A 16,086-nucleotide genomic window follows, 5' to 3' on the forward strand; every position below is an offset into this window, starting at 1 on the left:
GCTTTCAACTCAAGATCCTCCTGCCTCAGCCTCCCAAGCCACCGGGATTATAGGCATGCGCCACTGTGCCCAGCAGAACACCTGCCTCTTGAGTGACAACCTCTTAAGAGTCAGAAAGCCATTTTACACAAACATCTGTGACAGGCCTGTGGCCCACTGGGAATGTAGTGTCTGATGAAGTCCTCCTTTACAGGTGTCACCCACCAAAATGTGGACTCTCTGGGCCTTGGCCGTCGTGTTAGCCATCAAAGCAGGAGCCCTTGATGTGCCACAAGTAAACACAGTATTGGAAAGACTTCCTGTGGGACAAGACTCCACTTCCAGTTTGAAATCTGTCCCTGTCAGTGTGTCACAGCCGCAGGCCTTCAGAAGTCCCAGGGTCCAGAGGAACTCTCCTCCCAGAAAGTCCCGAGTGGGAAACGCCAAGGGCAAGTGCAAATCCGCGGTCAAGTACTTCGTGTCCAGCAGCAAACTTGATGACTGTGAGTAGGAACTGTTCCCCCTGCACCTCTGGTCCTGTCCACCCAGGCACAGGCAGTCATAGCTCTCCAAGCCAGGAGGCCTGGTTCCACCTTCTGAACAAGCGAGGAGCCCTGGGCCCCGGGAGCTCATAGAGAGCCGGCATGGCCGAGCCCTGCCCCCAGACACTCGGAGGCAGAGCCTGGCTATGCAACGGGCTCCACGATGAGGAGAAGGCTAACTGGACACACGGGGGTGGACGGGGCCAGGATGCCCAGGACAAGGGAATCCTGGGTCCCACATGCTGCCTTGTTACCTTTGACGTGAGTCATTGCCTAGAGACGGGGCCAGATCTCACTGCTGGCCCCAGTGCCCACCAGACCCCCTCAGCCTGCTTGACCAGGAGCTAGAAAATGGGAAACCCAGGTTCCACCTCCAAACCCCTTGAGCCCCGACTTGCCCTCTCCAAACTCCCACTTCACTCCCTCCCTGAGTCTGGCAGCACGTCTTCCATGAGGTAAGTACCTCTGCCACTCCAGCTTCCCACACAGGCTGAGAGCACAGGAACTCGGAGCTAAGGCTTCACCAAGAAGTGGCTTCCACGTGGGAAGCTGTAAGGGGGCAGGACTCACTGGCAAGTGAAGACAAGGCAGAAAACCCCTCATAGCTCAGCAGGGCAGCCATGGCCTTCTAAGACAGCGTGACAGGGTGACAGAGGGGACACAGAACCTGACCAGGGGCCACACTAGGCAGGCCAACGGCTCCACTGCTTTGCCTTGAGGAGCAAAACAACCTTGAGGTGCTCACCTCTGCCCGGCACCCTTCCCTGTTACAAATATTTCAAAGTAAGACAAGGTCAGACAGTCGTAAGAAAAACAGATGGGTTCCTTTTAAGCAATAATTTGGTGGTAATGTCGTCCATTTCCTTTTCAGATTAAAAAAATAAATGCTAAAGAATAAACAGGGCAGGGGGCAGGGGTCGTGGCTCAGCGGTAGAGCGCTCGCCTAGCACATGCGAAGCCCTGGGCTCGATCCTCAGCACCACATAACAATAGGTAAAATAAACATATTGTATCTAACTACAACTAAAAAAATAAATATAAAAAAAGAATAAATAGGGCAAATATCCATGTGCTACCATCTAGATTAAGGAATAAAGCCAGCCTTGGGACTGGAGGCCCTCGGCCATGCACATGCCACCTCATCCTTCCTCCCTGTCCCTCTACCCGACCCAGAGAAGGCCTCTAACCTGATTATTTTTCCCTAGCATTTTTTTTAAATCTTATGACATGTGGATATTCCTTACCGACAAAAGAGCTTGCACTACGTGTTATGGTTTCCAGAATAGGCAACCTGCTTGCTGTGTCCCTGACCACATATGGGGGTGATGTATGCGATGAGAAAGTCTCGCCTGCTTGTCTTCATGCTCTGTCCTACTGATGAACCAGCCATAATTTATGCATATATTCTATTTTGGTTTTTTCCTACCTTTCTGTGACTCCAAACCCAACATGCATTCTAATGAAGGTGTCCTGGTGTGCATGCGCCAGAGACCCCCTAGGGCATAAGTCAGGGGTCGAGATGTGTTCTTGTCACCCCACACAGGCACGATCTCAGAATGAGAGCTCTGGGCAAAGGAAGCAGCAAGGCTCCAGAGGTCACAGCCACTAGTCCCACGGGGGTGGCTCCTAGGGGACTTCCTCCCACAGCTGCTCTGCTGGGTCAGAAATGTCATCCTTGGACATTCACTTGAAGTTAACCAATTAACTTCAGCCCTGAGGCCAGCAGGGGGGACTGCCATCCAGATTTATAGCTTTTTCCTTCAGTTCCTACTAAGACCACCAAGAGCCCCACAATGGGATAGGACCCTGGTGACAGAGCAGCTCTCCAAGGCCCAGGGATGGCCTCAGTCCCTTCCCATAGGCATCAGGCTTCTAGCTCCCCCTGCCCAGACAATCCTGAGGGAGGGAAACCCGTGGCTAGCACCTGCCCCAGTATGCAGAAAACATTGTCGCAAGGCCAGCTCACAGGGGGCTCTCTACCAGAGGCAGCCCTTCCAGGGGACAGCACCTCCTCCAGGGGACAGCACCTCCCAATGACCCACAAGGAGAAAAGGAGAAGGGAGAGGGACTTGAAGAGCTCAGATCTGCTAACTCCATGCCTACCGCCCCAGCCGCAACCACTTCACCATCACCTCAGTCACCCGTTGCCCCCACCAGGTGGCAGTTCCTGTCATGGGTCCCTGGCCAGGTGCAGAGACCGGGACCCAGAATAGAAAAGACCCTGCCCCAGGCTACTCAGCCTGTAAGGGTCAGAGCCAACACTGAGCCCTGGGCAGCAGGGCACTGATCAGGCACCCGCAGCAGGACCGTGTCTCTTGATGTCTTTCAGATTTGAATGCCACCCTGCCCCCGCAGATCGAGAAGCTGCTGAAGTGTGAGGACGTGAACATAGCTGGCATTATCGGGTCAGCGCTGTCCGTGCTGGGCGATTCCAACCTGCTCTCACTGTTAGATGTCACTTCAGTGCTAGATATAGGAGGTGGTGGCCTTGGAGGGATCCTAGGCAAAGGAGGCAGCGGCAAACCCCTGGATTCACTCTCCCAAGCCACCGGTGCCGTCAGCAACCTGCTACCACTGAATCAGGATATTCTGGGTGGCATAGTCCCTGGCGGTCCAGACAAGAACCCCGTAAAAGGACTCCTCGACAGCACTGGTGTGTCTGGCCTCCAGGACCCCCTGAGCGACGTGACGGAAAAAGCTAACGGCCTCAAGGAATCCACGCAGGACTTGGTGAAGGGTGCCCTGCCGCCAGACGTCAAAGATGCAGTCTCAGGCCTGCTGGGAAACATTAACCTGGAAGAGCTCTTGTTGGGGTAAGTGCTTCCTTGACCTCTAGGCTTCTGGCATCTCAAAAGCTGCTTATTTGGGATGTTCAAGTTCAACTTCCAACGATCCCAAATGAAAGCCACAGTTACCTTTTCACAAAGCACTATACTAGCTCCAGCTGAAATTATGCCCTTCTAGGGGAAACTGTAATACAGATTTCTTGATTTTGTTTGTTTGTTGTTTGTTTGTCTTGGTACTAGGGACTGGACCAGGACACCTAACCACTGAGCCACATCCCCAGACATTTTTTATATTTTATTTAGAGACAGGGTCTCACTGTGTTGCTTAGGGCCTCGCTAAGTTCTGAGGCTGCCTTTGAACTTGTGATCCTCCTTCTCAGGCTCCTGAGCCGCTGGGATGACAGGTGTGCACCCCTGCACCGGCCAGATTTCTTGAGTTCAAACACATGAGCAAGTGTGGGGGCTGAGGGGCCAAGAGAAGGAACAGTGACTTGTGGGGTGTGAGCTGGTTGGTAGTTCTCCTGAAGAACTGATACTTGATGCTGTCACTTTGCAGATTAGAGGTCCAAGAAGTGACTGTGGATAGCATGGAGTCGTCTGTGGCAGGCAATGAGATCCACGTCCGTGCTGCCATTACTGCCACCATAGGTGGAAAAGGGTGAGACTGTTTTCACAAAAGCCAACTGGGTCACTCAAGACCAGAGCTTTAAGTTCCAGGGTCCAAAGCCCAGACTCGGAGGATACAGAGTGCCACAAAGTGGGGGAGGAAGGTGCAAGCAGGCCACCACATACAGCTCCCCTTCACCCCCAGCCCAGAGGCGCGAGGCTGGAGATGGGCCCCCGGGGAGTTTCAGCCTTCACTGGTGTAAGCAAAGACATTCATGGGAAATCTGCCCCAGTTCATACCCGGGCAGTGAAGCTAGAAGCCACAGAGAACAGACCTCATTGTGACATCTCCATTGGTCTCATATGAAACATACCTTCCAAATACTCGAGGCTCCGTTAGGATCAGCCCGCTCTGCTCCAACACTGTTCTAATCAGTTGGGGAAACAGAGATGACTTACAGATTTCACATCCCTGCATGCATTCATTCATTCATCCACCTGATACACAGTTAAGATGCCACAATGGACACAAAGAAAGGACTAAAGACAGTCCCCATCTTCAATGAGCAACAAATGTGATGGAGGAGCATGTTACAGGGTAGTCTCTGGGCACCCAGAAGACAGCAGGGACAGGGCAACCCCACTGGGGAAAGAATGAACCACGGACTAGGGCATAGAGCTAGGCATCTCTCACTGTCCCAACACCTACAGGACTTCACAGCAGCCTCCCTGTAACCTTACCAGAGAAGCAGTTGTGTCTCCCAACCAGAAATCAGTTCAGACTGGCAAAAGCAATTTCAAACCTCGCTCAAAGTCCCCTGTGTCTTGCTCCCCACAGCATAGGTGGACCTGTAATCAGACTAGTGGGATTTCAAGTGAAATTGGAAACGACTCTGACAATTGCTATTTCTGCCAACAACACCCAATGTGTCAACCTCGAGGTCCAAGAAACACAAATCAATGTCAACAAAGTGACCCTTCAGATAGTAAAGACGTACGTAAGACAATTTTTCTCATTTTCTGAGAGGCCTATGTGCCAAACATGTCCCCACTGGTACCACCCCCAGAGATGAGCTGGTCCAAATAAATGGTTTGAATGATCAGTAAACAAAGGCCCAGAGAGAGGTCTCTCCGCCCACCCTGCACTCTGGCTGCTAACTACTTTCATAATTCATTCTAGTTTTTCCATAGTCATTACGTTCATCTCAGTCAAAATCGAAAAAATACAAAAGGCCATAGAGTGAAGCCTCCCTCCCTGCTAGGCCTCTTCCTGGAAGCAACCAATGGATCCAGGCTCCTCTGTTTGCTTTCACAGATGCGTTTTGAACATGCATGCAATTTTCCATCTGTGTGTTCACATGCAGAAAGGAGTAGATGCCGGACTAAGCACATAGCTCAGTGGTGGAGCTCTTACCCAACATGCACAAGGCCCTGGCTTCAGGCACCAGTACCACAAAAACAAAAAAGAAAAGAAAAGGGCAGCTATCTTACAAACCTTTCTGCACTTTGATTCACATTTTTAAAAATAGCTGGGAATGTATTTCATCAGCAAAAAACAACAAAAAATACCAGCTTCTTCATTCTTTGACTCCCTAGAATTACCTCAGGAAGACGTACTGATTTCTTTTTTCTTTTTCTTTTTCTTTTTTTTTTTTTTTTTGGTAGTGAGGGATGCCGGGATTGAACTCAGGGGCACTTGACCACTGAGCCCCATCCCCAGCCCTATTTTATATTTTATTCAGAGACAGGTGAGTTGATTAGCACTTCACCATTGTTGAGGCTGATCCTCCTGCCTCAGCCTCCCGAGCTACTGGGATTACAAGTGTGTACCATCGCACTATGATTTCTTTAACCAGTCCCTTATCAGCTGTTAATGTTTACACCCAACTCAAATGAACAAGATCACAAATGAGGCTGCCCACCAGCATGCACGGGTCTGCAGAGTCAGCTCCTCCCGATGATTGGTGGGCCAGGTGCCCTGGGCTGGGGTCATTTTGAAGGGGAAGGGCTCAGGTGTGCAGAGTAAGCAGCAGGACATCGTTGTGGCTCTTTCATCAGTGGATGGGCTTGTCCAACGTTTGTGCAAATCCAGAAACACGAGAATCACTCGGTTCTCCATGGACATCTTTTCCAGGATCACAGACACTCTGCCTGTGCCTGTCCTTATACCTTTGCCCTTGGAGGACCTCATCCTTCAACTGTTGACAGTGGAGCTGAATGAAAAGGTAAGTGCTGGGGAGGAGGGGGCACCCCCTCAAAGGCCTGCACCGTTAGGGTTACATGGGGAGAAGCCTTGCCTCAGAGGGCCTGACGCTGAGAAAGACTTAGGAAGGAGGCCCAGGCCCTCCAGAGACCCTCACTATGGGACAAGCAGGACCTCTGGCTAAAATGGCTCACCAGCAAGAAGATGACCCCTGAGGGAGGGAGGGATTACTTCTGCCAAGGAGGCCAAGAAAATAGGAGCGGGAAAGGGAAGGAGGACAGGGAAGAAATGGAGGTGGGCTGAGGGAGACGGCTAAGGTGGCGCTCGGTTGGGAAAGTCCTGGGGATGACTTCACAGGTACAAGAAACGGACTCCTGTGACATTGTTCTCAATGATTTCAACGACTGCAAGAACTGTGAGTACAAATGCTCACCTCCTTGGGGAAGCCACTGTCAGTGGAGAGAGATGGCCGAGGTTTCTTAAGGGATTCCCCGGGGTGACCAACCAGAGGGCTGGAGGCTCTGAATCGCAACCACAGCCAGCACCTGCCAACGCCCCTCCTCCTCTCCCCAGGGCCCTGGAGAGGGCCTGTCCCAGCTAACCTTCCTCCAGGCCCCTGAGACTTATTCCCCAGGAAGGGAATAGGACAAAGGGTCCCTCAGAGACTCTCTGAAGCTCCTGGCCCCAGATGGTTTACAAAGTCCACACATGCACCATCTGGTCACGGCGTGGTCCTTGCCCCCACGCCAGGAGCCGAGAATCAGGAAAATCCCCAAAGTCCCCAACACATGTTGAAAGAAAGGAATCATAGGACACCTGAAATGACAATGGAAGTAGGAAATCAGTGACATTTGCTAAGTCCCAGAATAGACAAAACACAGAACTCATGGCCAGGAAGTGTCTCCTCTCGGGGAGGTTTGGGCCCATCAGGGAAGAGGAGTTCGGGGAAGCGTCCTCCCATGGCATCCCAGACACCTGCGGAGAAGCCAGTGGAGGGTACCAGCTTCCTGCTTGAGACCCAGAGAGCAGGTGTCCACACTGGTCCCCCACGGGGAGGACAGCACTGAACAGAGAGCTTAGGGCACAACAGCTGCTGGGGAAGGCTGTAGTTCCACCGCTGTCTCCTCTCTCCCCTGCAGCCACTGGTTTGTTCAAGTTCCAACTTAAAAGCTCCAGGATTTCCCCACAAGGCCTTTCCATCTTCTACTGCGTAAGTGTTCCGTGCGCTTATAAAGCCGTGGGTGGAGGCTGGAGGTGCAGCTGAGCTAAAAAACACACTAGGAGGACAGCCAGGCAGTGGTGCAGGCCTGTAATCCCAGAGGCTCGGGAGGCTGAGGCAGGAGGATCATGAGTTCAAAGCCAGCCTCAGCAATAGTGAGGAACTAAGCAACTCAGTGAGACCCTGTCTCTAAATGAAATACAAAATAGGACTGGGGATGTGGCTCAGTGGTCAAGTGCCCCTGAGTTCAATCCCCAGCACCCCCCAACCAAAAAAACACATCAGAAGGACAGGGCAAAGGCACTGTCATCTCTTGTCTGATCCTCACACCTTTATCCTGGGCTCAGTCTTAGAATTCTACCACAACTCCAGGGCACCCACCCCGGGGCTCAGCTTTGTGTTTTCTTCCATTCAAGTCCATTGGACGATGCCCTCAGAGATATTCCAACAAAGACAACCATACCTTGACCTTTATGATCTGCTCAGCACAGATCTAGACACTGAACAAAACAAAAAGTGCTGTCTCTTCCCAGCACCAGGGAGGGCAAAGCCTGGGTGTGACATGTGCTGAACATTTGTACCTCAGCTTCTCTTCCAGAAATTCATCACCCAGGTATAGCTATAGCAAAGCACAGAGAAAAAGATGTTCATGATGAGATTAGAAAAAACAACCTGAAATAGCTAAGCCAAGGATGAGAGCAATCCAAATATTTAAAGTTTGTGTCCGGAAATGCTACACGTATTAATTTTTTTCAAAGTATATTAAAAATCCAATGGGGTATGCATGGAAATACCAGTGACATTTGAAGAAATCTTCCTTCCCACTTCTCTAAGTTTTCCACCTTTCCTGCCATGTGGAGTTTACATTTTATAAGCAGAGAGGAAAATGGATATCAAAAAAGGAGTTAGTTAACATGTAGGCCAGAACATCCGTGAAATGATTTCTTGACAAGATGGGCTTTGAAAGGCAGGAAAGATCAGGATCTTCTGGGCTGGGAGGACATGTTGACCACTGAACAGACACTCCTTACTGGACGCCACGTGTAAATGGGGGAATGGCCCTGGAAATTAAGGATCTGTGGCTTCTCTTGGAAAAATCAGAGATGGGGCTGTGCCAGGCCACACTGCCTCAGGGCTTCCTTCCCCTGGGCTCCCCCTCTGCAGTCACCACAAACCCACACTCCCACAACACTGGCCGGGCCACCTCCTCCTTCACTTCACAGCCAGCCTGCAAAGGCCTTAACATCCGCGTCAGTCTCTGCCTGATGGATATTTTTCTGTTTCTCTCTCTAGGCCGAAGCCATCTTTGGCAAAAATACAGTCCCTGTCACTGGAAGTATCCTCCCTCCTGATCCTAAAAATGCCAACATTTCCATGACTCTGTCTCACACGTTGCTCAAGACAATCATTACTTACGCAGCCAAGATAAGCTCTGTCAAGGTAAGCGTTATCCACATATGGTCCCCGTCACAGTTCCATTCTGTGTGTAGGTGGAGTCTGTCAACTCTGAGAGTGAGAAGGTGGGGATGCAAATGGGTTCAGAATATTCCTCCAGGGATAAGCACAACTGATGCCCTGGGATTCCACTGTCCCTTAGTGATCAAATAAGCAGGTCCCTATTTACATCAATAGAAAGCAGACAGCAGGAGAACAATCAATCTCCATGTGCCATGTGTGTACCAGGTACACAGCCAGGTGGAGGTATTCTTATTCCCATTTCACAAGACCTAAGGGAGAGAATGACGTTACCAAGCCACAGAAGGCGCGATGGTAGTTTATGTACCCATGAGGCATTCCTTTGCTCTTAGCCCTTAAAGTGGCAAAAGGAAGCAACAACATCAAGAGTCAGTGACGGTTCTCCATGTGCGAGGCTGGATTTGAAGCAATACACATGTCCCCAAATGATTATCTGAGAACTGTCGTGCCACAAGGGCATAGAGAGAAACAGTCTTCAAGTTTGACAAGGCATAATGAGGAAGGCAAAAGTTTGTAATATGCCCTTCATCTTCCGAAGAAGCAAATGAGATGCAGGGAACCATCTAGAAGGGGACTTTGTCAGTCATGGTTGCTTCAGCTGCTCCAGCCTCAGATAGGTGGCCAGTGACACACACTAGAGGACTGATAAATGCTGGAATGAATGATGTGAGCACTGCACGCATGGCCATGAGATAGCGTCTGCCGTCTGTCCTCTTCCCCACGCTAACCCATGCATTCCTGACCACAGGCAGACAACCTGGAGGCGAGCATCACCAAAATCACCTACACCTTCCAGCCAGACAGCACCATCCAGGCCTCCTACTGGACTGACATCAGGAAAGACGAGGAGAGCTATGCCACTGGGAAAACGGTGAGTGCCAAGAAACGGATCAGAACCAGGTCATGAGGAAGGACTGGGAGCGGTCATGTTCCAGGGCTAAGCTGCTACCTAAGCCCAAGGTGCAGAGTGCCTGGTAACTCTAGGATGAAGAGACAGACAGCCAGACTCTCCAGTGGACAGCAGGGACACCAGTCTAACCTGGGGAGAGGAGGTTGGGCAGGTGCCACTCTGCATCTGGCCTGGGACTGCTGGTCATCTCATAATGTGACATGTTTTTGAGTAGCCAGGTCAGGGTGCTACTCTGACACTCGTCTTGTGTTATTTCAGACCCTCATCATCTCACATGAGTGCAAGATTTCAAAAGACAAAATGACAGTCAACATCAAACTTGTAAGGTACTACCAATGACTATATCCTCCTCCTGCAAATTTAAGAAAAAATATGAAACCCAGTATGATTCACAGGCTCTTGGGAAATACTTGGACAATTGCAAGGAAGTCAGATGGAGTTTTAAACTCATGCTCTTACTCATCTTAAATTGTCCCTTTCTAATTAGTAGTTTCTAATTTAAAACTTTCATTAAGAAGCAACTGAGAGGGCTAGGGATGTGGCTCCATGGTAGACCACTTTCCTAGCACGCACAAGGCCCAGGGTTCGTTCCATCCCCAGCACTGCAAACAAAAAGCAACTGAGAGATAGGTATGGTGGCACACCTCTGTAATTTCAGCAACCTAGGAGGCTGAAGCAGGAGGATTACAAGTTTGAGGCCAGTCTCAGCAACAAGACCCTGTCTCAAAATTTTTACTTTTTGTTTTATTTATTTATTCATTCATTAATTTGGGAGGGGCACTTGACCACTGAGCCACATGCCTAGCCCTATTTTTCATTCATTTTATATATATAATTTTAGTTCTTGATAGACATTTTATTTATTTATATGTGGTGCTGAGAATCTAACCCAGTGCCTCACACATGCTAGCAAGTGTTCTCCACTGAGCCATATCCCCAGCCCTATTTCATATTTTATTTAGAGACAGGGTCTCATTGAGTTGCTTAGCACCTCACTTTTGCTGAGGCTGGCTTTGAACTCACAATCCTCCTTCCTCAGTCTCCTGAGATGTTGGAATTATAGGTGTGCATCACTGTGCCTGGCTTCAAATTTTTTAAAATAATAAAAATAAGAAAGATTTGTGATGTATCTCAATAATAGAGCTCCCTGGGTTCAATCCCCAGTATAGAAAAAAAGAAAAAGAAGAAACAACTAAGACAATATTTAAATTCTGAAATTGAGTTGTAATTTTTAAAAAAATTTTTTTGTAGTTGTAAAGAGACAGAATGCCTTTATTTATTTTTATGTGGTGCTGAGGATTAAACACAGTGCCTCATGCATGTGAGGCAAGTGCTCTGCCACTGAGTTGTAATTTTTATATGAACCTAATTTCTCTGTATTTTGTTTCCTCACAGATCTGACCACAGTGTGAACCCCCCTGAGGCTGTGAGTTGATGTGGTTTTAAATATTTTTATTTATGGTATATGAGAATTAGTTTAATTCCAGACATTGAGTGACACGGGGACTCTGGGAAAGGAGGAAGTCATGAACACTAGATAACAGATACATTGTGTCATGAACACAGGCTCCTAATCAGGGCTTTCTGGGGAGTTCCTAGAACATGGCTGCCCAAGCCCACTGTGCCGTGCCACATTCAGTCAGTACCCGAGAAGGGCCTGGAGTCTGTGCTCCTGAAGTGTCCTGAGTGTTCCAATGTGCCAACAAGCCTGGGACCCACTAGAAGCATGGAAAGATGATCTAGAAGCTAAGCTGACTCAGCTCACTAGAGCATCTCATAAGCACAGTTTCCCATGGCCTCGGTTCCCTGTGCTCCCACCCATGTTCCGTGGAGTAAGCATGTTCCTGGGCAAGCACACAGATCACCAAGAGCCTGGGGAGGAGAGGAGAGCAGAGTAAGGCAGGGGCTGGGGCCAGGGCCAGGCTCCGGCAACAGAGATGGAACTGACCAAAGGCTCATCAACCACCCCTGTTTCAGACATTTATTCTGAGCATGTTTATTTCTCAATTCAAGAAATGCTTAGAGAGCATCTGCTATTTGCTTGGCCCCAAAGACAGCATGAAGCCATGACAAAGAACTAACTCAGGAACTGACATTCCAGTGTGGAGGCCAAATGAGTCCATACAAGCACACAATAAGTAGGCCACAGTTAGCCACATGTTAGATGGAGGCCCATAATGGTCAACTAGAGATAAAGAGTACGATTGTGGGTTGAGGAACTGGGTCCCCCTTGTTAGCCCTGAGATAATGGGGGGTCAGCAGAGTGGCGACTCTGGAATCATCACAAGCTTATGGTTCCCTTAATCTCAATTTTGCCAGGCATTTACAGGATATGACAGGCTCTGTGTCCAGGGGGAGCAATTCAGAAAGACTGTTCACCTGGCAGGCAACACAGACATTTATGCAAATAGTTGTCAACTGAGCATGAAGAAGACAGAGTGGACAGGGCTCAACTGGGAGGCAGAGAATGAGATGACCACACAGGCAGTCCCTGAACTCTGTCATAAAGGAGCAGGACGTGGTGGCACACACTAGGGAGAGGTGGACCAGGGAGAGGGAACCACATGTGCAAAATATAAGTGGCCTGAACTTCGGGGCTACAGGGGGGTCCAGGGGGCGGGCGGGGAGGGAGGAGAGCACCAGAAGGGAGGACCAAATCCGGGAGGGCCTGACCTCCTTGCAAAGGAGGGAGCAAGCACTTGTCAATAGGGTCCTCCCACTGCGGAACTCAGTGTTTGACCTGAAGGGACAGGGCTGACCGCTGTGCCTACCGCAGTGTCTGGCACATAGGAGACACCAAGGGCAGTGAACCTACCAAAGGGCCTCAAAAACTCTCAGAGATGTAGAGGCCTGAGGGATGGACTGAAACCCAGCTCCCCACCCAGCCTTATCCAGTAACAGACACAGAGCCGTAAGCCTGCTTTCCCTGGCTGCAACACCCAACTGGGGGACCACTAGAAGGCACTGATGACAACGCTCTTTCCATCTCTTGCAGAGTGACGAGGTGCAAGATCTGCTGTCTGGGGTTCTGAAGAAGCTCCTGTCTGCTGCTATTGGTATGTGGAACCTGGAAGAGTCAGTGTTGCAGAAGAGATCCCTGGGTGTGGGTCACCCCTGCAGGGTAGTGCCCACAGAGCACAAGGCCATTCCATCACCACCTTGGTAGCACATTTTTTTAAAACAGGGGAAACAGCATTTTATACAGTAAAAATGAAAACCAAACCAAAATGCCTTCTCCCCAGTACTTAATGAAATGTAGCCCACAAAGTATACTTGGGACCAATACCCTCTTACTACTTAGTAGAAACATGGACTAGGTCACTGGGTCATGCAGACATTCAGGAGGCTGCAATTATAGCCCTTATGACCAACACTGATGCTGCGACATGCATCTACACATATTTTTGGTCAATTCTAAAGGAATTCAAAATAGTGCACTTACCACCAAAACTGCATGGGCCAGTTCTCATGGTGTCTTAACAGTGAGGTCAGCCATGCCAGTGTACCCCTGGGCATCAATATTTGGACTCTACGTGGTTCTGGAGTCTCTCTTCCTTGCTACCCCACTCTCAATCCCAAACCGAACAGACAGGGAGAGACCTAGGTCTTTACTAGGGTTGTTCTGCTTATCTAGCAGGGCAGTGATTTCTCCTCGAGCCACATACTGTGGGCTAAAAAAAGCCACGCAGATATTTGTTTCTTGCAACTCATAAGATGATGCTTCTTTATTTCAGAATGGTCTAAACAATGGAATGTCCCAGTAGGAGTAACCTCACAGCCCTTAATTGATGCCAAGGTTATCGTGATTAAATCGGTAAGAAATACAAATTTTTTCCTTTCTTGCATTTTGCAGTGCTGGGGACCGAACCCAAAGCCTTCCGCATGCTGGGCGAGCATTCCACAAACACTTCCCTTTTGCACCAGAGGCCACTCTGGGCTGGGGGTTTTCTCAGGAATAAAGGGAACCAGTGGGACCTGGCATCAGTCTGTTCCTGGCTTCCCTATCAGTTCCATCCAATGTCCCCACTCCCTCCTGGTAGAAATGCTGTTTGTTGTCCTTTCAGTCACCTTACACTTCCTAAGCTATAACCATAAATGATGATATAATCCATTCTACTGTTCCAGAAGGGGTCCCACATTTATCTGAATAGATCACAATGATTCCTTTGGAAAAGTCCCCACTATGTATGACTCAGCCTATCACCTGCTGAGCCTGTCATCCCCTCCGTCCTGACGCAAATTCCCCTTCTTCCTATCTAACCCTGAACTCAGAAAAAAAAAAAAAAATGAAGGAGATCTTCTTCCTGAAAAGAATGAGATTTTTATTCAATACTTTCAAAGTAAAAGATCACACCCTGAAGATGGAACCGCAGATGGTACATGAGAGTTAAGAGGTTTACAATCTCCTAACCTTGCTGGGCAGTGGTGCACCCTTGCAATCCCAGCAACTCAGGAAGCTGAGGCAGGAGGACTGCAAGTTCAAAATTAGCCTCAGCAACTTAGCGAGGCCCTAAGCAATTCAGCAAGGTCCTACCTCTAAATAATATATAAATTCAGTAGTTAAGCACTTGGTCAATCCCTGGTACCAAAAAAAAAAAAAAAAAAAAGAAAGAAAGAAATCAGCTTTAGAAGTTCCTCCCCTTTTGGTGACAAATTCAGCTTGGTAAAGGTTTTTGTTGTTTTGTTTGAGATGAGATCTTGCTGTGTTTCTCAGGCTGGCCTCAAACTGACAATCCTCCTGCTTCAGTCTCCCAAGTATCTGGGATTACAGACATGCACCAACCCACCCAGCTATAAATTCCATTGTTGATAGATCTGCTTAATGAGCATGAAATCTGACCAGTAGAACATCTGTATCTTTCACTTTGGCACGAATCTGACAAGTTGTACCTTCCTGGTTTTACTTAACCTTTGAATTTCCCTGTATCTGTATCCAAATCAACTTCAGAGTGTATAGTATGGTAGAATCAGCACTTGCCTGGGTGTTAGTTTTCAATCTCCAGCTCTTACACTCCATGGCTGAGCAGCCTTGGAAATACCACTTACCTCCTCAAGTCAGCCTTAAGTCAAGGGTCACAGCTACAGGTGATAGAAAGCCCAGCCCCAAAATGCAACAATTTAAAAAATTATAGGTTTTAAACAGCCAGGGGTGCTAGCTTCACAAGTGGCTTGATTCAGAGTCTAAACAATGACATGGAACCAGTCTCTTGACTCCCCTCTTTCCGGATGGGCTCTGTTTTGGGTCTACATGGAAGCTCTCACTTACCAGGAGCTTCAACCTCTGTTTCTTTTCCACCTTCTGGGGCTCACATGGGTCAGACTTGTTTCACCCCCTTTCCTGGAGCAAGCACTGGGCCAGAGACAGGAGCACACCAGCTAGCTGAGACTGTGCCTGCAGTCAGCCTACGCATCTAAGTTTCTGCATAACTGGCTGTCTTGTTCTGTTTGTAGTACTGGGGACTGACCCAGGACCTCTGCAGGCTAGGCAAGTGTTCTACCACTGAGCTACATCCCAGCCCCATGCATAACTGGTTGTCTTTTAATCTCTTCACAGAATGATCTTCAGGCAGCCAACTGAACCCGGCAAGCCCGAAACAGGCCATGCTCCTGAATAAAGCAAAAACATTCTGTAAAAGTTTCCTAGAAGTATCAAGCCAAGGGTGTCCCTGTGATTGAGGAATCCAGTAGAGTTAGCCTTAAAATGCCCAGTACCCTATGGAATTATACCAACTACCTTAACATATGCAAGACAGGCAAAAATTCAAGGATTTTTAGCATTGTTATAATCAGCTCTTTAATAAACATCTGTTTTCATGCAAAAAATGACTCATTTGTTGTCACTTCCTATAGTCAAGGAATTTCTGTGTTTATGACTAGTCAAAGAAAAATTAATATGAATGATAGGGCAAGAAAACCCAGTTATCTAGTGGACGGGGGCAACCATGACAATGGGTAAGACTTTCTTCCTGAGTTTTTGCCCCCTTTCTCCCTGTAGTTGGATCTGGAATGTCCCCCAAAGGCCAGTGTGTTGATGGCTGGCCCTAGCTTGGCACTACTGGGAGGTGGAGGAAACTTTGACAGGGAGGGTCTGGGGGATGTCCTAGGCCATTATTCCCTTGAAGAGGATAGTGGGACCCTGGTCTCTGTTTTTGATAACTGGCCACCAGATGAGCAGTTCTGCTCTCCCACATGCTTCCCGCCAAGATGGGCTGCCTTGCTACTGGCCCAGAAGCAACAGAGCCAATCATAGACTGGAATCTCTAAAACTGTAGGGCAAAATAAACCTTTTCTCTTTACAAATTGATTATCTCAGGTGTTTGTTATAGTGATGGAAAGCTGACTGAAACACTCACAACACTAAGAGC

General features: G+C 48.8%; 1 protein-coding gene across 1 annotated transcript; it reads left to right on the top strand.

Annotated features, from left to right (window-relative positions):
* The first annotated feature begins 208 nt into the window (after nt 1–208).
* LOC114100429 (vomeromodulin-like) lies at nt 209–15,766 on the top strand. Its single transcript, XM_071607435.1, has 14 exons — nt 209–482; nt 2,851–3,334; nt 3,864–3,965; nt 4,752–4,907; nt 6,048–6,138; nt 6,474–6,531; nt 7,256–7,326; nt 8,629–8,779; nt 9,564–9,682; nt 9,980–10,047; nt 11,117–11,147; nt 12,717–12,777; nt 13,456–13,689; nt 15,717–15,766. The coding sequence occupies exons 1-14, from the start codon at nt 209–211 to the stop codon at nt 15,764–15,766; spliced, it is 1,950 nt and encodes a 649-aa protein (XP_071463536.1).
* Nucleotides 15,767–16,086: the final 320 nt, after the last annotated feature.

Source organism: Marmota flaviventris, chromosome 2 (assembly GCF_047511675.1).
Source record: "Marmota flaviventris isolate mMarFla1 chromosome 2, mMarFla1.hap1, whole genome shotgun sequence".
Classification (NCBI taxonomy): domain Eukaryota; kingdom Metazoa; phylum Chordata; class Mammalia; order Rodentia; family Sciuridae; genus Marmota; species Marmota flaviventris.

Bases quoted from the DNA above. Each gene is read 5' to 3' on its own strand.
- LOC114100429 (XM_071607435.1), top strand. From the start codon at position 209: ATGTGGACTCTCTGGGCCTTGGCCGTCGTGTTAGCCATCAAAGCAGGA. The intron at 483-2,850 runs GTGAGTAGGAAC...GATGTCTTTCAG, and splicing joins CAGCAGCAAACTTGATGACT to ATTTGAATGCCACCCTGCCC. The intron at 7,327-8,628 runs GTAAGTGTTCCG...TTCTCTCTCTAG, and splicing joins GCCTTTCCATCTTCTACTGC to GCCGAAGCCATCTTTGGCAA.